The sequence below is a fragment of the Halichoerus grypus genome, chromosome 11, assembly GCF_964656455.1.
Source record: "Halichoerus grypus chromosome 11, mHalGry1.hap1.1, whole genome shotgun sequence".
Classification (NCBI taxonomy): Eukaryota; Metazoa; Chordata; class Mammalia; order Carnivora; family Phocidae; genus Halichoerus; species Halichoerus grypus.
Window position 1 is genome coordinate 55,469,863 of NC_135722.1, and position 24,188 is coordinate 55,494,050.

The 24,188-nt window shown below is 37.4% G+C and overlaps 1 protein-coding gene across 5 annotated transcripts in view; it reads left to right on the plus strand.

The window, feature by feature from the left end:
- ACER3 (alkaline ceramidase 3) overlaps positions 1-24,188 on the plus strand; it is a 159,212-nt gene that overhangs the window by 33,841 nt on the left and 101,183 nt on the right. For 4 of the 5 annotated variants that reach the window (XM_078058577.1, XM_078058573.1, XM_078058574.1 and 1 more), the window contains one exon: positions 17,794-17,904. In XM_078058577.1, the coding sequence (XP_077914703.1) occupies positions 17,794-17,904 (111 nt within the window). Of the gene's footprint in view, positions 1-17,793; positions 17,905-24,188 lie in introns of those variants that run through there. The other variant, XM_078058576.1, reaches the window with a different exon arrangement.

Consider the following 24,188-nt stretch of genomic DNA (forward strand, 5'->3'; position numbering starts at 1 on the left):
ATTTTCTATCATTCATTTATATTATTAATATTTTAATTCTAAACTATAAGAACAATATAACTACATTGTAGAAAATATAGAAAAAAGAGAAAAGACCATTTTGCCATCTTAAAAAATCCATTCTTATCATTTTGGTATTGGGGGAACCTTCAGCAACCATAGTTATACCCAGCCATGATTAATGAAAACATAGTTTTATAGTTGTGCTCGTTATCAACTTCTCAGCTAGTTATCAGCTCCAGGTTGATTCATTGCATGCTCTGTGAAAATGGACCTGGACCCTTTAAATAGGTTTCCTTTGCTAGCTGGCTGAATGTTAAACTTTGCCAGTAGAGGGCACTGGAGAGACATTGCAAGAGGGAGGGGTTTTCTTTCTTGGTTCTGGGGTGCTGGCCTGGTGGCTCCTCCAGTGCCTGGCTGTTGCAGTACAAGTGGCTTATCTAGTGTCTCTCTGACAGTGCATGAAGCTTCCTCTAGTGCCCAGATCTTAAAGCTTGGTCAGCTTTTACAGTGATAGCTCCTGCAGAGCATGGCAATCAGCAGCTACTGGCCAGTAGCTCCCCCCTCCATGAGATCCGCTTTCTCTGGCTCCCTAGAGGGCATATGAAGAACAAGTTCTTAAGGGTATGATTTTCAGTAAGCTCTGCAGTTGTGGCACTACAGCAAATTTTCTGCTGTTCTGTGAGCTGCGGTCCTGCCCTCTCCCACAAGGTGTAGATCTCAGTCCTGGCTGGGACCTCTTCTTTTAGTATTCTATCTCCAACCTAGGAATAGTGGCCATTCCTTACATTTGCTGTTCCTATATTCTGAAGAGTTCTCTTACTTCTTACTAGCCAATCCCTCATTACTCCAATTCTTTCATGATTCTTTATAGTAAACTTTTCTTGTTCAAATTACTCTGTGGTTTGGTGAGGGTTCCCCAAACACCAAAATGATAAAAATGGACATTTTAAGGTCGTAAAGTAATGGATTTTTTTTCTTTTTTCCCCTGTATTTTCTACAGTGTGGCTATATTGTTCTTATAATTTAAAATATTAATATAAATGAATGGTAGAAAATAAAAGCTAAATTACTTCTACTTAGAGTTTGATTGGTCCTTGACTTACACCATTTCTTTAAAAGATTTTATTTATTTATTTGAGAGAGTGCACACGCTTGCGCATGAGTGGGTAGGGGGAGGGAAAGAAAGAGGGAGAAGCAGTTTCCTTGCTGAACTGGGAGCCTGACTCAGGGCTCAATTCCAGGACCCTGAGATCATGACCTGAGCTGAAGGCAGATGCTTAACCAACTGAGCCCCCCAGGCGCCCCAACTGAAACCATTTTTTAAGCAGAAGTTTTTAGTCTGTGATCATTTTATGTGCATTCTTTTTGTTCAGTAAAGTTAAATTAGCTAATATTTATATATCTCTTTATTTACAATTTCATATCTATTATTCTTTAAATTAGCTTTTTAAAAACAACCTTTTATTCTTCTTGACTTTATAATCTTAGCTTCTTGACTTTATAGTTTTTTTGCCTTTGTAGTTAAACCTTTGGTGTCCTGTTTTAATAACTCATTGCCACTCCAAGGTCATCAAGATATTTTCCCGTGTTTTCTTCTAAAAGTTATATTGTTTTACCTTTCGTGTTTAGATCTGCAGTACATCTCGAATTTATTTTTGTATAAAAAATTGTGAATTTGGGGTCCAGATTTTTTTTTCCCCCATGTAAGTATCTAGTCGATCCAGTGCCCTTTATTGAAAAGACTATTTTTTCTATACTACACTGCAGGGCCATGTTTGTTATAAATCAGGTGACTGTACAAGTTGGTTCTTGGGGTCTTTTCTGTTGTTCTATTTGTCTATCCTTGCAAATAGGCCTTGATATCTAGTTGTGTAAATACTCTGTTGTTATTTGAGATTGTCTGGATTCTTCTTGGCCTTTTGAATTTTCTTTTCTTTTTTTTTTTTAAGATTTTATTTATTTATTTGACAGGGAGATAGAGAGAGAACAAGTAAGCAGAAAGGCAGGCAGAGGGAGAGGGAGAAGCAGGCTCCCCGCTGAGCAGGGAGCCCGATGCGGGGCTCAATCCTAGGACCCTGGGATCATGACCTGAGCCGAAGGCAACCACTTAACCGACTGAGCCACCCAGGCGCCCCAAGCCTTTTGAATTTTCATATAAAGTTTAGAATCAGTTTCTCAATTTGCACCCAAAAAACCTGTCAGGAGTTTTAGTCTTAAACCTCTTTTGTTAGATTTGTATCTAGGTATGTGATGTGTTTTGATGCTACTGAAAATTACATGTGGAGCACTACAACTTTCAGTAAAAGATTCATGTTGTCAGTCTGACTCAGGAGTCAAAAATGTCTTTATTACTATGTTTTCTTAGCTGTATAGAGAGATACAGTGGGTACAGCATCATTATCTGATCTCAAGGCCTATTATCTACCCAAATACACAGATTCAAGTATAATGCAGTAATACTTCAGGAGTCTAGTCAAGAAAGCAAGTCTTCTACAAGGGAAAAATCCATGCTAGCTTCAAACTTCTCCATAGTAATGTTCAGTCTGGAAGACAACAGCACAATACTTACAAACTTTTGAAGGAAGGAGAGATCCCAACAGTTTATAGCTAAGTCATCTTTTGAGAATAAAGGCAGAGCACAATATTCTCAAACACTCAAGATGTTAAGGAATACAATATGTATAACTCTCTGAAAAACTACATGAAGATGGATTATGAAATCTAAACAAGTAGATCATGGTTAAAAAACATAAAGGCAAAATGGGAAGAAAAGTCATGGGGAAAAAGACTAGTGGTAGGCACAATATCCATTTAAATTGAGATTTGAGGCTAAAAACAAGGCTGAACATAGAAGTACCATATGATACAGGAATTCATGTCCTAGGAATATACCCTAGAGAATTGAAAACATGTCTACACAAAAAAATTGTATTATGAATGTTCATAGCACATTATTTATAATAGTCAAAGAGTGGAAAACAACCCAGATGTCTTAACTGATGAATATATAAATAAGATGTGGCATATCCACTCAGTGGACTATTTGGCAATAAAAAAGAATGAAGTTATAGATACATGCACGCTACAAAATGGATGAACCTTGAAAACATTATGCTAAGTGAGAGAAGCTAGACACAAAAGACTACATATTATATGATTTCATTTATATGAAATATCCAAAATAGCCGAATCCATAGACATGGCAAGTGGATTAGTAGTTGCCAGGGACTGTGGGGAGGAGAGATGGGGAGTGACTGCTAATGGGTCTGAGGTTTCATTTTGGGCTGATGAAAATGTTCTAAAATTAGTGATGATGGTTGCACAAATAGGTAAATAAGTTAGAAACCACTGAATTTTATACATGAAAAGGTTAAGTTTTATGATATGTGAATTATATCTTGATAAAGCTGTCATTAAAAAAAACCCACAAGGGTGGAAAATGTGGTCTGCAGAACTAAACGTAAATCCTTGACAATGTGAAATATATAGGCCTTGACGATGTGGAAATGACTAATAAAAATAAGTAAGTAGGGGAAGAGAGGTGGGAGGAAATTTTGGAGTGTGAATTTTTTTATGTTTCACAGCAAGGCTGCATTTGCTATAGGGGCGCCTGGGTGGCTCAGTTGGGTAAGCGTCTGACTCTTGATTTTAGCTTAGGTCATGATCTCAGAGTCATGGGATCAAGCCCCGGTACACTCCCCACTCAGCATGGAGTCTGCTTGCCCTTCTCCCTCTGCTCCACCCTGCCCTCCCCCCACCCACTCACACACACTCTCTCAAATAAATAAATAAATAAATACATAAATAAAATCTTTAAAAAAAAAAAGGATGCTATAAAAAACATGTAAAAATCAGGTCTCTAATATTTCTTTTAGTCACTTTTTTTTTTTTTTAAGATTCTATTTATTTATTTGAGAGAGAGCCTGAGAGAGAGAGAGCCCATGCAGAGGAGCGGGGTGGGGGGTGTGGGGAGGTAGAGGGGCAGAAGGAGAGGGAGAAGCAGACTCCCCGCTGAGCAGGGAGCCTGATGTGGGGCTCGATCCCAGGACACTTGAGCCGAAGGCAGATGCTTAACTGACTGATCCACCCAGGTGCCCTCTTTTAGTCATTTTCATATTCAGTTTTACTTTCTTTTTTGAATTAAGATATTTTTAATACTTTTGTTTAAAAAAAGGGTATGTCTAATATCCTGTAAAACTTTGTCTTTTCTTTCTTAATTCATCCGTTCTTTCATCTCTTTCTGTATGTAAACCTTATTAGCAAAACAAGCTGCCATCTGCTATAACCATTGTTAAATCAAAAGAGAAAGAAACACATAATTTTATGAATAATACCAGAGGATAAGGGAGAAACTACTATACTCTGGTTTCATTAAGCATGCATGCATGGATTTAGTCATTCCCCCAGACTTTCCTGAGTGCCTGCTCTGTCCTTGATATTGTACCAAGTGAAAAGCATTACAATTATGAATAAGATACGGCCCCTGTCCAAAAAAGTTCATAGTCTAATAAGGCAGCTTGTTATGCTTTCTTTGGACAGCTCTAATTTTAGAATGTTTTGCCTTATATTGAGTAGAAATCTGCTTCTCTGTAACTTCATTGATTTTAATTTTGATATTTTACAGCTGCTGGAAGCCTCAATCACCTGTAGTTTAACAATCCTTCAGATATTTGAAGACTGCATTCATGCCATTCTCATATGGTGTGTTTCATTAATTAAGTGAATGATTCCTTTATTTTAGTCTCTTCTCTCAGTACTTAGGTTCTATGTTTGTTTAAAGTAGGGTTCCATAAATAGGTAAACATTCCAAAGAGAAGCGGAATTAAAGCAGAGAGAAGGATGACCACTACCCATCTCTTTCCATTTTTACTTCTAAATTTTGCTTTGAGGTAGTATATTCAGATTTTCCCCAGGAATAGTCTACTGTCATCTTTCTCTCTTTGGATCTTTCTCTTATAGTTGTCCTTATTCTGTCTCTCACAGCAGCCTATATTTGTGGTTTGCAGTTTCTCATTCTAATTTGTAAAACTTTGCATTGTCCTTAATTGAGTTTTATGTAGTTTGTAAGACTCTCCTACCTCCTGTCTCCAGGTCATTTGAAATGTGTTTCTGACTTTCATAGTATTGACTTCTCAGCTGAATTTAATATTATCTGTACCTTTGGGCATATTTCAATTCCTTTATTTCAGCCATCAGTAAAGATTTTCATTAGTTTGAATCCTAGGGCCCTCCTGAATGGCATCTTCTGCAGGTTTCAGCATCTTTCGCAGGTTTACTTAAAGCTATAGAAAACTGTCATTTGGATATATAACTATCAATCTATCTAGTTCCCCACCTTATGTTTTCACACTCCACCTAGGCAAATTACTTTGCTATTTGTGCAATTGGGAATTTACTTAAAACATTTTTAATAGAATACTCTTTGATATAATTTTTTTAAAAGGTTTTATTTATTTATTTTAGAGAGAGAGCATGATTGCGGGAAGGAGTAGAGGGTGAGGGAGAGAGAGAATTCCAAGCGGACTCCCGCGCTGAGTGTTGAGCCGGACACAGGACTCGATCTCACAACCCCGAGATCATGATCTTAGCCAAAATCAAGAGTTGGTCGCCTCACTGGCTGAGCCACCTAGGCACACCCTCTTTGGTATAATTTTTAAAATATTAATAAGGACCTTCTTTGTACAAACATTGTGCTAGTACATTTAAGGGTAAGAACATTGACTGTAAGGACAGGTAGACCTGGAATAAAATCTTGGCTCTGCCATTTGTTTACTGTGAGAACTTGGGTAAATTAAGTAATCTCTTCCCTGGGGTGCCTGGGTGGCTCAGTTGGTTGTGTGTCTGCCTTCTGCTCAGGTCATGATCCTGGAGTCCCGAGTCAGGCTCCCTGCTCAGCAGGGGGTCTGCTTCTCCCTCTGCCCCTCGCCCCAACTCGTGCTTGTCTCTGTCTCTCTTGCTCTCTCTCTCTCTCAAATAAATAAATAAAATCTTAAAAAAAATAATCTCTTAGCCTGACTTTATTGTTTGCTTAATGGGGCAGTGTTTCACAAGGTTGTTAGCAAGTTAGCACATGTATTAGCAAGTTAGCACATGTATAAAGTGAAGTCCAGTACTTGGTACTTAATACGACAGTAGACTTTAGTTCCTTTCTCTCTTTTCAGTATCTAGCTCAAATCTTATCACATCTATGAAACTATCCCCAACTGTTTTATTCCCTTTCCTAAAAGTTTCTTTAATTAATTTTTATTTTATCAAAGTGGTGTGTTAAAAGTATAAAAATCCAGTACATTAAAAAATAAATAAAAATCCAGCTAGTGGTAGAAGAGTTGTAATAAAACCAAAAAGCAGTGCCTTTCCCTTTTTTCTCTCTACCCTCTAATTCTACTCCCTGGAGCAAAACTTTTTTAAAAACAGTTTTATTGAGGTATAGTTGACATTCAACAGAGTGTGCATACTTAAGGTGTATAAATTAAGGTTTGACATTTATACACGTGAAACCATCACCACAATCAAGGGATTGAACATACCCATCACCTCCAGGTTTTCTCATGTCCCTTTGTAAGTCCTCCCTTTCCATCCCACTGTTGGCTCTACCTCATCTCTACCCCACAACCACTGTTCTACTTTCTTGACACTATAGGTTAGTTTGTATTTTCTAGACTTTTATATGAACTGTTTTAATTCTTGTCTGCTAACTCTAACATATGTGCCAATTCTGGATTGGTTTCACTGGATTATTTGTCTCATTATGGGTTATGTTTCTTCTTTGAATGCTTGGCAATCTTTTTTTTTTTTTAAAGATTTATTTATTTGTTTCAAAGGGAGAGAGTGAGAGCAAGCAGGGGGCAGGGGCAGAGGGAGAAGGAGAGAGGATCCTTGAACAGACTCCCTGCTGAGCACCGAGCCCGGTGTGAGGCTCAATTCCATGATCCCGAGACCATGACCTGAGCTGAAACCCAAGAGTTGGACGCCCAACCTCCTGAACCACCCAGGCACCCCATATGCTTGGTAATCTTTGATTGGATGCCAGACATTGTGTTTTTTACCTTGTTGGGTGCTGGATATTTTTGGTATACCAGAAATAGCCTTGAATTTTGTTCTAGGATTCAGTTAAGTTACTTGGAAATATATGTATATTTTTTGGATTTTGTCTCTGGTATTATTGAGATATAATTGGAAACAGTTGACCCTTGAATAATATGGAGTTGAGGAACACCGATATGCCCATGCAGTCAAAAAGCCATATAGAACTTTTGATTCCCCCAGGATATAACTATTAGTAGCTTACTGTTGACCAGAAGCCTTACCAATAACGTGAACAGTTGATTAGCACATATTTTCTGTGTTATATGTGTTATATGCTGTATTTTTACAATACAGTAAGCTACAGAAAAGAAAATATTAGTAAGAAACTCATAAAGAAAAGAAAATGTATTTGGAGTACTGTATTGTATTTATTGGACCTGTGCAGTTCAAACCTGTGTTGTTCAAGGGTCAGCTGTGTAATGTTATATAAGGTTAACGTGTACAATGTGTTGATTTGATAAACATATATTGTAAAATGATTACCAGCATAGCATTGCATAATTACCTGTCATATAATTACCTGTCACATAATTACCATTTGTGTGTGTGTGTGGTGAGAACATTTAAGATGAACTTTCTTAGCAACTTTTAAGTATATCATATAATATTATTAGCTGTAATCACCATGCTGTACATTAAATCTCCAGAACTTGTTAATCCTATAACTGGAAGTTTGTACACCTTGACCTGTATGTCCTCATTCTCCAGTTCCCCACCCCCAACCCTTGGAACTACCATTCTATTCTCTATTTCTCTGAGTTTGGCTTTTTTAGATTCCATATATATATGATGTCACATAGTATTTGGTATCAGGGTAATGCTGGATTCATGAATACAAGTTTGGAAGTATTCCCTTCTCTTCTATTTTTGGGGAACAGTTTGAGAAGGTTTGGTGTTAATCCTTTTAAATATTTAGAATTCACCAAGGAAACTACTTGTTCTCAGCTTTTCTGTGTTGGGAGGTTTTTGATTACTGATTCAATATCCTTACTTGTTATTGTTTTATTAAGATTTTCTTTTTCTTCCTGATTCAGTCTTGGTGGATTGTGTATACCTAGGAATTTATCCATTTCTTCTAGGTTTTCCAATTTGTTGGCATATAATTGTTCATAGTAGTCTCTCATGATGCTTTTTGTTTCTGTGGTATTAGTTGTAATGTTCTCTCTTAGTTCTGATTTTATTTATTTGAATTCTCTTGCTTTTTTTCTGAGTTAGTGTAGCTGAAGGTTTATCAGTTTTTATCTTTTAAAAAGCCAGCTCTTCATTTCATTAATCTAATTCATTTATTTCCACTCTGATTTTTATTTCTTTCCTTTTCCTAACTTTGGGCTTACTTTTTTTCTAGTTCTTTGAGGTATAAAATTAGGTTGTTTATTTGAGATCTTTCTTTTTCCTTTTTTTTTTTTTAAGATTATTTATTAGAGAGAGAGAGAACATGCTCGTGGGGTGGTGGGGGGGGGGCAGAGGGAAAGGGAGAGAGAATCTCAAGCAGACTTCACTAAGCACGGATCCCGATGCTAGGCTCTATCCCACAACCCCAAGATCATGACCGGAGCCGAAATCAAGAGTCTGACATTCAACTGACTGAGCCACCCAGATGCCCCAACATCTTTCTTTGTTTCTTTTTTTTTTAAAGATTTTTTACTTATTCATTTGAGACAGAGAGATACAGAGAGAAAGAGAGAACATAAGCAGGAGGAGAGGCAGAGGGAGAGAGAGAGAAGCAGACTCCCCACTGAGCAGAGAGCCCAACATGGGGCTTGATCCCAGGACCTGGAGATCATGACCTGAGTCGAAGGCAGATGCTTAACCATCTGAGCCACCCAGGCGCCCCTCTTTTTTTCTTAATACAGGTATTTATTGCTATAAACTTTCCTTTTAGAACTACTGTAGCTGCATCCCATAAGTTTTGGTATATTGTGTTTCCATTTTCATTTATTTCAAGATTTTTTTTTTTAAGATTTTATTTATTTATTTGACAGAGACAGCGAGAGAGGGAACACAAGCAGGGGGAGTGGGAGAGGGAGAAGCAGGCTTCCCGCCGAGCAGGGAGCCCGATGTGGGGCCCGATCCCAGGACCCTGGGATCATGACCTGAGCCTAAGGCAGATGCTCAACGACTGAGCCACCCAGGCGCCCTATTTCAAGATATTTTTAAATGTACCTTTTGATTTCTTCTTTGCTCCATTGGTTGTTCAGGAATCTGTTGTTTAATTTACACATATTTGTGAATTTCTAGTTTTCCTCCATGTTAATTGATTTCTAGTTTTATACCACTGGGGTCAGAGAAGATACTTTGTATGATTTCAGTTTAAAATTTTCTTTTTTTAAAGATTTTATTTATTTATTTGAGAGAGAGAGAGAATGAGAGACAGAGAGCATGAGAGGGAGGAGGGTCAGAGGGAGAAGCAGACTCCCTGCCGAGCAGGGAGCCTGATGCGGGACTCGATCCCGGGACTCCAGGATCACGACCTGAGCCGAAGGAGTTGCTTAACCAACTGAGCCACCCAGGCGCCCTCAGTTTTAAAATTTTTACTAAGATTTGTTTTGTGACATGTGACCTATTCTGGAGAATGTGTATGCTGGCTCTTGGTTAGATGGAATATTCTATATATGTCTGTTAGGTCCTTTTGGTGTCAAGCGTAGTTTATTTTATTTATTTATTTATTTTTTTTCAAGCGTAGTTTAAATCCAACTTTTCTGTATTAGTTTTCTGTCTGGATTTACTATTCATTGTTAAAAGTGGGGTATTGAAGTCTCCTACTATTAATTGTATTGTGTATTTCTCCCTTCAGATCTGTTAGTATTTCTTAATATATTTAGGTGCTCTGATGTTGGGTGCATATATATTTACAGTTATTATATCCTCTTGATGAATTACGCCTTTGTTATTACATAATGATCTTCTTTGTTTTTTGTTTTTTTACTTGACAGAGAGAGAGAGCACATACAGGGGGAGCAACAGGCAGAGGGAGAGGGAGAAGCAGGCTCCCTGCTGAGCAGGGAGCCTGATGTGGGGCTCGATCCCAGGACCCTGAGATTATGACCTGAGCCAAAGGCAGCCTCTTAACTGACTGGGCCACCCAGGCGCCGCATGTCTTTTGTTACAGTTTTTATCTTAAAGTCTATTTTGTCTGAGTGTAGATACCCCTGCTCTCTTTTGGTTTCCCTTGCATGGAATATCTTTTTCCATACTGTCACTTTGAGCATATGCATGTCCTTAAAGCTGAAGTGAATCTGTTGTAGCTAGCAAACATATAGTCAGGTCTTGTTTTTTATCCATCCAGCCACTGTGTGCCTTTTAATTGCAGAATTTAATCCATTTACATTTAGAGTAATTATTGATAGTTGAGGACTTACTAATGCCATCTTAATTGTTTTCTGGCTGTTACATAGTTCCCTTATTCCTTTCTGCCTCTTGTTGCCTTATTTTGTGAATTGATTTTCTGTAGTTATATGCTTTGATTCCCTCCTCCTTATTTTTCTGTAGGTTTTTGCTTTGTGATTACCATGAGGCTTACATAAGACAACTTAGAGATATAACAGTCTTTTTTCCCCACTGATAACAACTTCGCTTACTAAAACTCTACCCTTTTATTCTCCTCCTTGTAAGTTTTTGATATAACAGTTTACCTGTTTTTATTGTCTATTCATTAATAAATTATTGTAGTTACAGTTTTTTAATTTTGTTTTAATTCCAGTATGGCTAACATACAGTGTTAGTTCCAGTTGTACATTGTAGTGAGTCAGCAATTCTATACATTACTCAGTGCCCATTATGATAAATACACTCCTAATCCCCATCCCCTATTTAACCCGTTCCTCCCCAACCTCCCTCTGATAACCATCAGTTTGTTCTCTATTGTTAGGAGTCTGTTTTTTGGTTTCTCTCTCTTTCTCTTTTTTTCCTTTGCTCATTTGTTTTGTTTCTTAAATTCCACATATGAGTGAAATCATATGGTATTTGTCTTTCTCTGACTGGCTTATTTTGCTTAGCATTATACTCTAGATCCATCCATGTTGTTGCAAATGGCAAGATTTCATTCTTTGTTATGGCTGAAAAATATTCCATTATGTATATATATGCTACAACTTCTTTATCCATTCATCTATGGATGGACACTCGGTCTGCTTCCATAATTTGGCTATTGTTAATTATGCTGTAATAAACATAGGGTACATATATCCCTTCAAATTAGTGTTTTCATATTCTTTAAAAAAATTTTTTTTTAATTATTATTTTTTAATATTTATTTATTTGACAGAGAGAGAGAGAGCACATGCAGGAGGAACAACAGGCATAGGGAGAAGCAGGCTCCCCACCGAGCAGGGAGCCTGACGCGGGGCTTGATCCCAGGACCCTGGGATCCTGACTTGAGCCAAAGGCAGACGCTTAACCAGCTGAGCCACCCAGGCGCCCCAGTGTTTTCATATTCTTTGGGTAAATTCCCAGTAATGCAATTACTGGATCGTAAGGTAGTTCTATTTTTAACTTTTTGAGGGACGTCCATACTGTTTTCCATAGTGGCTGCACTAGTTTGCATTCCCACCAGCAGTGGGAATGGTTCCTTTTTCTCCACATCCTTGCCAACACCTGTTGTTTCTTGTGTTGATTTTAGCCATTCTGACAGGTGTGAGGTGATACCTCATTGTGGTTTTGATTTGCATTTCCCTGAGGATGAGTGGTGTTGAGCATCTTTTCATGTGTCTGTTGGCCATCTGCATGTCTCTTTTGGAGAAATGTCTGTTCATATTTTCTGCCCATTTTTTAATTGGACTATTTGGTTTCTTGGGTGGTGTATCAGTCCTTTTTATATTTTAGATACTAACTCTTTATTGGATATGTCATTTGCAGCTATAGTTGTTTTTTGGGTTTTTTTTTTTTTTGCAGCTGTAGTTATTTTTAATACTTTTGTCCTTTCACGTTTATAAGCGATAGAGGTAAGTGATTAACATACCATCATATTACGGTATTAGAGTATTCAGACTTGGACCATATGCTTACCTTCACCAGTGTGTTGTATATTTTTATATATTTTCATGTTACTAATTAGCATTATTTCATTTCAGCTTAGAGATCTTTCTTGTTGTTTTTTTGTTTGTTTGTTTTTAGAGATTGAGAGAGCACGAGCAGGGGAGGGGAGAGGCAGAGGGTGAGAAAGAGAGAGAGACTGAATCCCAGGCAGGCTCCATGCTCAGCACAGAGCCCAATGCTGGGCTTGATCTCATGACGCTGAGATTATGACCTGAGCCAAAATCAAGAGTCAGTCGCTTAACTGACTGAGCCACCTAGGTGCCCTGATCTTGTTTGTGTTTTTTTTTTTTTTAAGATTTTATTTATTTGAGAAAGAGAGTGAGTGAGTGAGAGAGAGAGCAAGCACAATTGCGGGGAGTGGGGAGGGAGAAGCGGACGCCCTACTAAGCAGGGAGCTCAATGCAGGGCTTGATCCCAGAACCCTGGGATCATGACCTGAGCCAAAGGCAGTCACTTAACCAATTGAACCACCCAGGCGCTCCCCTGATCTTGTTTTCTAATGTAAGCGTTTATAGCTATAAATTTCGCCTTAGTGCTGCTTTTGTTGCATCCCATGAATTTTGGGATGTTGTGTTTATTTTAATTCATCTCTAAGTATTTTCTACTTTCTCTTGTGATTTCCTATTTGATCCGTTAGTTGTTTAAGAATATGGTGTTTATCAAAACAGCATGGTACTGGCACAAAAGCAGACACATTGATTAATGGAACAGAATAGAAGAGAGCCCAGAAAGAAAGCCATGCTTATATGGTCAACTAATCTCCAACAAGGGGGCAAGAATATATAATGGGAAAAAGACAACCCCTTCATAAATGGTGCTGGGAAAACTGAGTAGCTACATGCAAAGGAATGAAACTGGACCACTTTCTTATACCATACACAGAAATAATCTCAAAATGGATTAAAGACCTAAATGTAAGAACTGAAATCATAAAACTCCTAGAAGAAAATATAGGCAGTAATTTCTTTGACATCACCCTTAGCAACATTTTTCTAGATATGTCTCCTCAGGCAAGGGAAACAAAAGCAAAAATAAACTATTGGGATTACGTTAAAATGAAAAGCTTTTGCACAGTGAAGGAAACCATCAACAAAATGAAAAGGCAAGAGTGACTAGAATTAATAAGACAAGAAATAAAAAGTGTTGGTGAGGATGTGGAGAAGAGGGAACCCTCGTACACTGTTGGTGGGAATGTAAATTGGTGCAGCCACTGTGGAAAACAGCATGGAGGTTCCTCAAAAAGTTAGAGAAATTGGGGCACCTGGCTGGCTTAGTTGGTAGAGCATGCAACTCTTGATTTCAAGGTTGTGAGGATGTAGGGATTACTTTAAAAAATACCCCCAAATTAAAAAATATATTAAAAAATAGTAATATTATATGATCCAGTAATCCCGCTACTGGGCATTTACCCAAAGAAAATGAAAACACTAATTTGAAAAGATACATGCACTTCTGTATTTATCACAGCATTATTAACAACAGCCATGAGATGGAAGTAGCCCAAGTGTCCATCCATAGATGAATAGATGAAGAAGATATGGTATATATATATATATATATAACATATATATAATGGAATATTGCTCAGCCATAAAAATGAGTGTTATCTTGCCATTTGTGACAACATGGATGGGCCTAGATAGTATTAGGCTAAATGAAATAAATCAGAGAAACACAAATGCCATATGATTTCGCTTATGTGGAATCTAAAAAACAAAACAAACAGTAAAAACAGATCCATAAATACAGAGAACAACTATGGTTGCCAAGGAGGATGCGCAAAGTGGGTGAAGTAGGAGATATAGACTTCCAGTTATGGAATGAATAAGTTTCAGGGATGAAAGGTACAGCATAGGAAATAGTATTGTAATTAGCATTGTATGGTGACAGATGGTGGTGGGTATACTTGTAGTGAGCACAGCATAATGTATAGACTTGTCAAATCACTGTTATACACCTGAAATTGATGGAACATTATGTATCAACTGTAATTTAAAAAGGAGCTGACATAGGGGTAACCTGGGTAGCTCAGTTGTTTAAGCTTCTGACTCTTGATTTCGACTCAGGTCAAGATCTCAGGGTCGTGAGCTTGAGCTGCGCATCAGGCTCCGGGCTCGGTGGGGAGTCTGCTTAGGATTCTTTCTCTCTCCCTCTGCCCCTCCTCCCAATCTCCAACCCCCCACCCCCACTCACCCTATCCCTTCCTCTCTCAATAAAAAAAAGGGGGGAGCTGACATAAGATATTAACTTCATGTTTATACTTCTCTTTGCATCTTAACATTATTAAAATAAAAAATGAAAGCATTCTTTATGAAAAACATTTGTATTAATTTAGGTTTATCATTCATGTAACAGCATTAAATTTACCAAAGATGTGTAATGTATCAAAGACCAGGCATTTGTCTTTCAGTTTCAGGATGGTATCAGGCTTTGTATTCACAGAGAAGAGGCTGTTAGCATTTTTAATTCAAATGAAATAAGGTGCACTGATAAAGGACATATTTTGCATCAGTTAGGATTAGGTTTGGCTGTAACACATATGTGAAAATTAGTGCCTTAAAGAAGATGTAGATTTATTTCAGTCTGAAGAGAGGCAGTTCGGGGTTTGGATGGCAGCTCTTTGGTATCAGGGACACAAGCTTCTCTCATTTTGTTGCTTAGCCATTTTTGGTGTAGGGGCCCAGGGCAGGCTGCCCAAGATGGGCCATCTTGGTATAAAGATTATTTTGAGTTAAAAGTAATTAACTCAAATTGGGTGGCTCATTCAGTTAAGTGCCGGACTCTTGATTTCAGCCCAGGTCATGATCTTCGGATCCTGAGATCGAGCCCTGTGTTGGGCTCCACACTCATCGGGGAGTCTGCTTGGATTCTCTTCTCCCTCTCCTTCTGCCCCCCCCCCACTAAAATAAATAAATAAATTTTTAAAAAAGTAATTACAACACAGCAGATACAGAAAAAGCTCTCTGTCCTGGCGCCTGGGTAGCTCAGATGGTTAAGGATCTGCCTTCAGCTCAGGTCATGATCCCAGGGTCCTGGGATGGAGCCCCACATCGGGCTCCTGGCTCAGCGGGAAGCCTGCTTCTCCCTCTCCCTCTGCCTCTCTCCCTGCTCATGCTCTCTCTCTTTCTCTTTCTCTCTCTATATCTCTGTGTCTCAAATGAATAAATAAAATCTTTAAAAAAAAAAAAAAAGAAAGAAAGCTCTCTGTCTCCCCCTACAATTCCCTAAATTTACATTAGAAAGGAGAGCCTATAACAGGAAGAGAGCTATCAAGAGAGACTTCCCTTTACCTTCATAACTGATCTGCATAATAGGGCACCCTTGTTTTTCCAAACAACTCCTTTCACTTTCTTGCTGGTGGTCTTTCTCCCCTTTGTGTTCTCTGACTGTACCCCTCTCCTTTGATCATATAAGCTTCATGCTGCCTCATTGTCTTTGGAAATTCATGTCTGTGTGGATTCTCCATACATATAACTGTTAAATTTGATTTTCTTCTATAAATTTGTCCCATGTGAATTTGATTTTTTTTTTTTAATGAGAGAGAGAGCATGAGTATGGGGAGGGTCAAAGGGAGAGGGAGAGAGAAAGAATCTTTTTTTTTTTTTTTTTTAAGATGTTATTTATTTATTTGACAGAGAGAGACACAGCGAGAGAGGGAACACAAGCAGGGGGAGTGGGAGAGGGAGAAGCAGGCTTCCCCCGGAGTAGGGAGCCTGGTGTGGGGCTCAATCCCAGGACCCTGGGATCATGACCTGAGCCGAAGGCAGACGCCCAACCAACTGAGCCACCCATGTGCCCTGAGAGAAAGAATCCTAAGCAGACTCTGTGCTGAGCATGGAGCCCTACACAGGGCTTGATCCCATGACCCTGAGATCATGACCTGAGTGGAAATCAAGAGTTGGATTCTTAACTGACTGAGCCACCCAGGTGCCCCTGTCAATTTGATTCTAAGTCCACTTAGGAGGACCATAGGGCAGAAGAAGGTCTTCCTCCCCAACATGGGCTTAGATTCCCATTGTCCCCTCAGAGACCAAGATGGCTTTAGCTATTGGGTCCACATTTCCTATAGCAGAAAAGGGGAAGCAGAGACAAGAAGGGTGTAACCTCTATTTTTCTTGAAAGTATCATGGCAGACTTCCATTTATCTTGAACTCCAAGTCTCATGGCCATTCCAAGCTGCAAAGAGCCTTGGAAATGTAATTTTCTTAGCTAAGTAGCAATGTATTCAGGTTAAACATTGGGATTCTTTTATTAAGAAAAAAGGGAGAGTGATATTGGGAAGGCAAATAGCCCCCAAAAATAAAGGAGAGAAAAGAACATGTCATTTAATTGCCACAGACTTGTCAATTTTTGTTTTTGTTTGGTTATTCATTTGTAACTTCATTTTGTTGTGGTTGGAGGAGGTATTTTTTATGTTATCTATCTTTTTAAGTCTGTTGAGAACTTATAGTCTAACATATGGTCTGTCCAAATGTTCCATTTGTGTTTGAGAAGAATGTATATGCTATATGGTAGAGTGTTCTGTATATGTCCATTAATTGATACTTGTGTTGAAAATCCTGTGTTGAAAATCATTCATTTGGAATTTTGAATGTTTTGTGCTACTTTATTCTACCCAGAATCTATTTATAAAATAGTTTATCCATTTCTTTCCCCATTTTACTACTTATTTCTGCTTTTGGGTGTTTATTATTTCTTTGCTTTTCATGTTTGAGGTTTGTTTTTGTTTTTGTAAAGAGAGGAACAAAAATCAGATGAAGATCCATTGCTAGAAACAAGAAATTAAAAATATTACCACAAAATGAAATTTCAGAAAGACATGCAAAATGCATACCCCAATTTGTTGCTATTTGATTCAACAGACAAAAGTAACAGTTCTATATTTTATCTTGTCATTAGTGTATCCTTGGACCATTCTTTCAGTCTGAATGGCTACCTTCTCCAACTCATTTTTTGCTCTTTGACGTTCTTTTTGAGATACTTTTTCTTTTTATCTTTAGAATTACCTTAAAGGGCACCTGGGTGGCTCAGTTGGTTAAGCATTAGCCTTCAGCTCAGGTCATGATTCCGGGGTCCTGGGATCGATCCCTGCATTGGGCTCCCTGCTTCTCCCTCTGCCTCTCCAGCTCCCCCTGCTTGTTCCAGTCTCTCGTGCTTTCTCTCTCTGTCAGATAAATAAATAAAATCTTAAAAAAAAAATTTTTTTTTCTTTAGTGGGTGTTCTGATTGAAAAATCTTTAGTTTTGGGACACCTGCATGGCTCAGTTAGTTAATCGTCTGCCTTCAGCTCGAGTCACGATCCCAGGGTTCTGGGATCGAGTGCTGCATCGGCCTCCTTGCTCAGTTGGGAGTCTGCTTCTCTCTCTGCCTGCCGCTCCCCCCCCCCCATTTGTGCTTGCTCATTCTCTCTCTCTCTCTCTGACAAATAAATAAATAAAATCTTAAAAAAAAAATCTTAGTTTCACTTGTCAGAAGTTATCTTTATTTTAATTGGATCGTTTTACAGGATTTTTTTTTTGAGTAGGGAATTATTTTCCTTTAGCACCTTGTAAATATGTTTCCACCATCTTTCTCGGAAGTCACCTATTTAAATTAAGGGCCAAATTCATGTTTTTTTATTTAAAGTGGTATTGACTAATATAATTATTTTCTTGTGTTCTTCTCCTATAGGGAATACAGTGAGTAACCTGATTATGATTATACCTCCAATTTTTGGTGCAATTCAGAGTGTTAGAGATGGACTGGAAAAGCGGTACATTGCTTCTTACTTAGCACTCACAGGTATGTGTAACACTTCATCTAAAAATGATGTACAGTATTCGGATGGGTTATTTTTCTCATTCATACCTAAAATTGGTTCTTAATTTTGTGTTGTTTATTACACAACTTGAACATATTCTGAAACTTCTGATTTAAAACTCCAGTAAATTGAACTACATTTTGAATACAGTTTTTTAAAATTCAATATTTCAAGCATACAGAAAAGAATAGAGATAATATAACAAATATACCCATGTGTCTTACCACTCAGCTTTGTCAGATGTTAGTGTTTTGCAATATATGTTTCAGATTTTTTTCTTTTTTAAGGAAATAAACTACTATGGATAAAATTGAAGCTACCTTTGTATTCCTGCCTGATTTTATTCCCCTCATCCTCCCAGCTCATCCTCCTAGAGTTAACTTCTATACTTAATTTGATTATAATTTTCTCAGGTGTTTTTGTATTTGTACTACATATATATGTATACTTAAAAGTATATATAATATGGTTTGCATATTTTCAAACTTTTTAAAAGAATATTGTACTGTATCTAATCTTTTGCAACTTACTCATATTCCTCTACCTTGTCTGTGGGGCAGGGACTGTGTCTTGGTTATCTTTGTATCCCTATTGACTGGCAATTTAGTGGTCTTCAGTAAGTGTTGGATGGATGGATAAATGAACTTTACGAGAGCATAAGATGGGAAATTCTCTCTGTCATGTTCTTGCATTTTAACAAGAAAAATAACAAAGGTGATTCTAGTTTGTTTCTTTTCTATATAACCTTCTAAACACAATTTCTTGTTTTAGCCCAAAATATTATTTATATATAGGTAGAAAGGACTTTTTTTTTTTTTTTTTAAGATTTTTCATTTATTTATTTGACAGAGAGAGAGAGACGGCGAGAGAGGGAACACAAGCAGGGGGAGTGGGAGAGGGAGAAGCAGGCCTCCCGCTAAGCAGGGAGTCCAATGCGGGGCTTGATCCCAGGACGTTGGGATCATGACCTGAGCCAAAGGCAGATGCTTAAATGACTGAGCCACCCAGGCGCCCTAGAAAGGACTTTTAATTACTACAAATCAATAAGCTATAATGTGTCATATCAGATGCTGTAATGTGTCATATCAGATTCTACCGTAATTAATCATTAGATATGAGAGACTTCAATTTTGGAATCCATTTCTCATATCCATGACGTTTTAAGAAAGTTATTTGTTTTAAGAAAGTTACTTCAAAAGGAAGACTTGTCTACAAACTTATCTCTTTGCCTTATTACCTGGGATTTTTTTTTAAAGATTTATTTATTTTTGGAGACAGAGAGAATGTAGGCGGGTAGGGGCAGAGGGAGAGAGATTCTAATGCAGACTCCATGCTGAGCATCATGACCTGAGCCAAAACCAAGAGTTGGAGGCTTAACTGACTGCGCCACCTAGGTGCCCCTATTTCCAGGGATGTTTTAAGAATGTTTATGAAATACTGACAAATCACAATCAGTAATAACAATAAGAATAAAAAGATTTAAGGGACTTCCTGGTTGCCCTAGGATAATAGTGTCCTCCTAAATTAGAATTTGTCCACTTATCCTCCCAGAAAACCATACAGATTAAGAAAGAAAATACATAGTACCACACTTATTCAACACTTCAGCCTTACTGTGAGAGAAAAAATACTATGAACTTCAAATCATTTTTAAATAAGTAAAAACACCAATTTCCAACAGAACTATCTTTGATGTTTTAGAGTTGGGGAAGTTTGAAAAACTGCATGAAAAAGAGGAGAGGGGTTGAGAACCTAAGTCTGAAAAAAAAAATAAAGCTTCACATTAAGTGCAAAATTTCTGAAAGCAATCTAAGATCTGGTAGATTACAGTACTGGCTAGAGGTAAAGGACTTAAAAGTATGTAAGACCTAAGGTGGCATTTTTGGAAAGGTACCACTTCTGGGAAAGAGATAAATAGAAAGGGGGTGGGACTGGGGTGCCTGGGTGGCTCAGTTGGTTAAGCGTCTGACTCTTGATTTTGGCTCAGGTCATGATCTCAGGGTCCTGGGATTTGAGCCCTGCGTCAGGCTCTCTGCTGAATGTGGAGCCTGTTTGGGATTCTCTCTCTCCTTCTCTCTTTCTAAAAAAAAAGAAAAAAGTATTTAAAAAAAGGAAGGGGGGGGACCTTTTGGAGATATGTCAGTGAAGGGGAAGAAGGAAGCTAGAGGGAGGAATTAAGATCCTGTGGAAACAAAGGAACTGTAAAACTTATCAGACCCTTCCCCCTTCACTCCCTCTATCACCCAAGTAAGTAAGTATATATGAAAAAGGGCACTGAACCTCACTATTCTGACAGAAGGGGGCAGTCTTGAGCTAGGAAATTTTAAGCCCCCCAAAGTCTTTACTCCTGCAAAATGGACCATATAAAATTACTGTAAAAAGAAAACAAAATGAAAATCAAAGTTTTTTGGCTCATGGGCATCCTTCCCTGACAACTAGTTATAAAGCGGAAGGAAACTGTAGCATAAAACTCCTAGCTAAATTAACTAACCTCAAAGAAATTAATCAAAATTTAGAAACAAATAACACCCCCTTCTTCTAAAAGAAATAGAATTGATTGAACTTAGGAAAGATATTGAGGCTGAATTACAATGTGTTGAATATTTAATAAGGGCTACTTAAGAAGGCAGAGAAATAAGCAAAAGAATGAAAATGAGATTTAAAAAAAGGCCAGAGAGAAAGTGATTGAAATGGAAGAGAGGCAGAGAAGACCTCATAAACATATAATTGGAGTCCCTGGAGAAGACAAACAAAACAGTGGGGGCGCCTGGGTGGCTCAGTTGTTGAGCATCTGCCTTCAGCTCAGGTCATGAGCTCAGGGTCCTGGGATTGAGCCCCATAGAGCCCCATATCGGGCTCCCTGCTCAGCAGGAAGCCTGCTTCTCCCTCTCCCACTCTCCCTGCTTGTGTTCCCTCTCTCTCTGTCTCTCTCTCTGGTCAAATGAATAAATAAAATCTTAAAAAAACAAACAGTGAAACAGAACTTACATTTAAAATTATAATTCAAAAAACTTTTTAGAAATGAAAGAAGAAAGAAATGAATCTGTATTGAAAGGTCCATTTTTGCCTCTTAAAACTGACTTGGAATAGTTAACTCTGAAACATAGCCTTGTAAAACTACTGGATTTCAAAAATGAAAAAAAAAATTCTTAAAGCTCTAATGAAAAAGGCCCAGTTACTGACTAGGGCAAATAAATTAGGCCAGCATTTGACCTCATCAGCAAAACACAGAAGGGCACCAGTGGAACAGCAGTTTTAGTGTCAGCCACAGATTTTCTATTCTAATCAAGTTGTTTTTCAGCTATCTAGGTTCTAGAAAGACAGTTTTAAACATGCAGGTCTCACTGACTATTATGTACATGACTCCTTCCTCATGAATCTGTGAACACTGTACTAATTTAGTAGCTACTAGCCACATGTGGCAATTTAAATTTAAATTAATTAAAATTAAATAAAATGTAAAATTCAATTCCTCTGTCACACTAGCCACATTTCAACTGCTCAATCCTCATATGTGGCTTGTAGCTACCCGATTGGGCAATGCAGATATAGAACATGTCCATCATCACAGAAAGTTCTGCTGAATACATTATACTAGAGAATGATGTTCACCCAACTAAGACAAGACTGGGAAAACTTTGGCAAAATGTCTGATGATGAGCCTTTAATATATTTGACTATAGATCTAAGGCTAATACAGGTGGGATAGGGTTGAAGGATAATATATGGACACATTATATGGTGTAATAAGTAGAAAGAATGAAGTTTTTTTAAATGAGTGAAGGAAAGGGCAAAGTAGAATAAGTTCATTGACTGTTGCCTAGGTAATAAGTTGAGTACTAAAGAATATGATTTAAATGTAACAAATTGGATTATAAAAGGTCAAGTAAGAAAATAAAGGGGGACTCAGGGTACTATAAACTGCCTAAGTACAAAAGAAACCCTTAGAACAAAAAAATGCCTTTTCTACATACCAAAAGAAGTTTTTTAAAGAGCAAAAAAGACTTATCACTTAGAGAAATACATTAAATATAAAATAATATGTGTAACAATTATGTAAGAAATATGATTGAGATTAAACACATCAGTCATATCAGTCAATACAAATGAGCTTAACTGTCAAAAGAAACATTTTCAAATTTGCTTACTAAACAAAACCAAACTTTATGCTTTGTATAAAAGATACACCTAAAGCAAAATGATTCAGAAAAATTAGAAATTATAAGAAAGTAGAGGTAGTGATCTTGATATCATATAAAGTAGAATTCCCATTAAAAAGCATTAAATGTGATATAATTCTAGAATGTTTATATTAACTATATTAATTAGAATGTTATATTGAATGTTTATAATTCTAGAAACCATGATTCACAATGAAAATATAACAGTTATGAATATCTCTGCACCAAATAATACAAATACCATTTTTATATAGCAGAAACTACAAAAGATACAAGGATAAACAGAAATATAGTAATAGAAGATTATCGTATGCCACACTCAGTACAAGACAGCTGAAGTGAACAACAACAGAAAATCAACGATTTCTAAGACCTAACAACATACCAGTAAAGTAAACCACATGGTTTATGCTGACCTTCATACCCTGGTAATAGAACATGTACCCTCTTCTCAAGTGTGCAGAAAACATTCGTAAGAACAAAAGAGTGAGTTCCATGAAGAAGAAATAATAAAATAATATCCTCTGATCATAGTGCATCCATGCTAAAAATTAACAACAAATTCAAACCAGAAAAAGGTTCTTCCTTTTCAAAATTTTAAAATCTTCTATTAACTCTTGATTGAAAGGGAAAATGTAAAGTGAAATTATAAAATCCTTAAAATAGAGTTGTAACAAAAATTTTGCCTATCAGATAAAGCAGCCATCAGAGGACAATCCATAGGCTTAAACACTTAATACTAAAAGATTAAAAAGTGAAATATATTTTTTAAAGATTTTATTTATTTTTATTTTATTATTTTTTTTAAGGTTTTATTTATTTGACAGAGAGAGACACAGCGAGAGAGGGAACACAAGCAGGGGGAGTGGGAGAGGGAGAAGCAGGCTTCCCTCCCAGCCGGGAGCCCAATGTGGGGCTTGATCCCAGGACCCTGGGACCATGACCTGAGCCGAAGGCAGACGCTTAACGACTGAGCCACCCAGGCACCTCTAAAGATTTTATTTATTTGAGAGAGAGAGAGAGAGCACAAGCAGAGGGAAGGGCAGAGGGAGAAGCAAACTCACTGCTGAGCAGGAAGGCCCGAGAGTGAGCCTGTGGGAGCTTGATGTGGTGCTGCATCCCAGGACCCTGGGATCAGGGCCCAAGCCTAAGGCAGACGCTTAATGAACTGAGCCACTCAGGTGCCTCCCAAAAAGTGAAATATTAATTAAGACCTCAAAAGGCAAGAAAAAAGGACCACAAAGTAAACCAAATGAAAGTTCAAGGGAGGAAATTATAAAGACATAAGCAGAAATTAACCAGAAGACAGAAAAGCATAGTTCTAATTAATGCATCAAAACCCATTTTTTTCTTTAAAGAAAAAGTAGGCAACTAGCTAACTTACGAAAGGAAGCAAGCATAAACATACATAATAAATGACAAAGGGAAATATCCACTGAAACAAAGGAATTAAATTTTAAAACCTCTTTTTGGCTTTTTTGATGTATGTGTGAAACAATGTTGTCCAACAATAAACCGGAATTTTTATTTGCTGACTTGTTCTAAAATAAATAAATAAAAATAAAACCTCTATGTAAATACATTTAGAATTGGATAATTTACAAAGAAAATAGTTTACCAAAACTGACCCCAGGAAAGATAGAAAGCTTTGAACAGACCAACAATGTCTGTATAAAAAATAAAATAAGTTGTCAAGGAACTCCACAAAATAATACCATGCCCAGATAGTTTCACAGAGAGTTGTACTAAAACGTCACAAAGACCAGATAGTCCCAGTATTACATAAATTTTTTCAAAGCATGAATAACAAAGGAAAATTTCCAAATTCTTTTTATGAAGCAAACAACAGTGTTACGTAAACTTGATATAAGTGCCGTAAAAAAGGAAAATTAAGGACTAATATGAATATCAATGCAGAGATCATAAGTTATTATCAAACAAAAAGGAGTGAACTGCTGATGCATGTAACAAGGAAGAACCTCAGAAATACACCAAGTGAAAGAAACTAAAAGATATAAAAGAAAACAGATTATGTGATTCTATTTATATGAAATTTCTAGAAAAGGCAAAATTATGGAGATAAG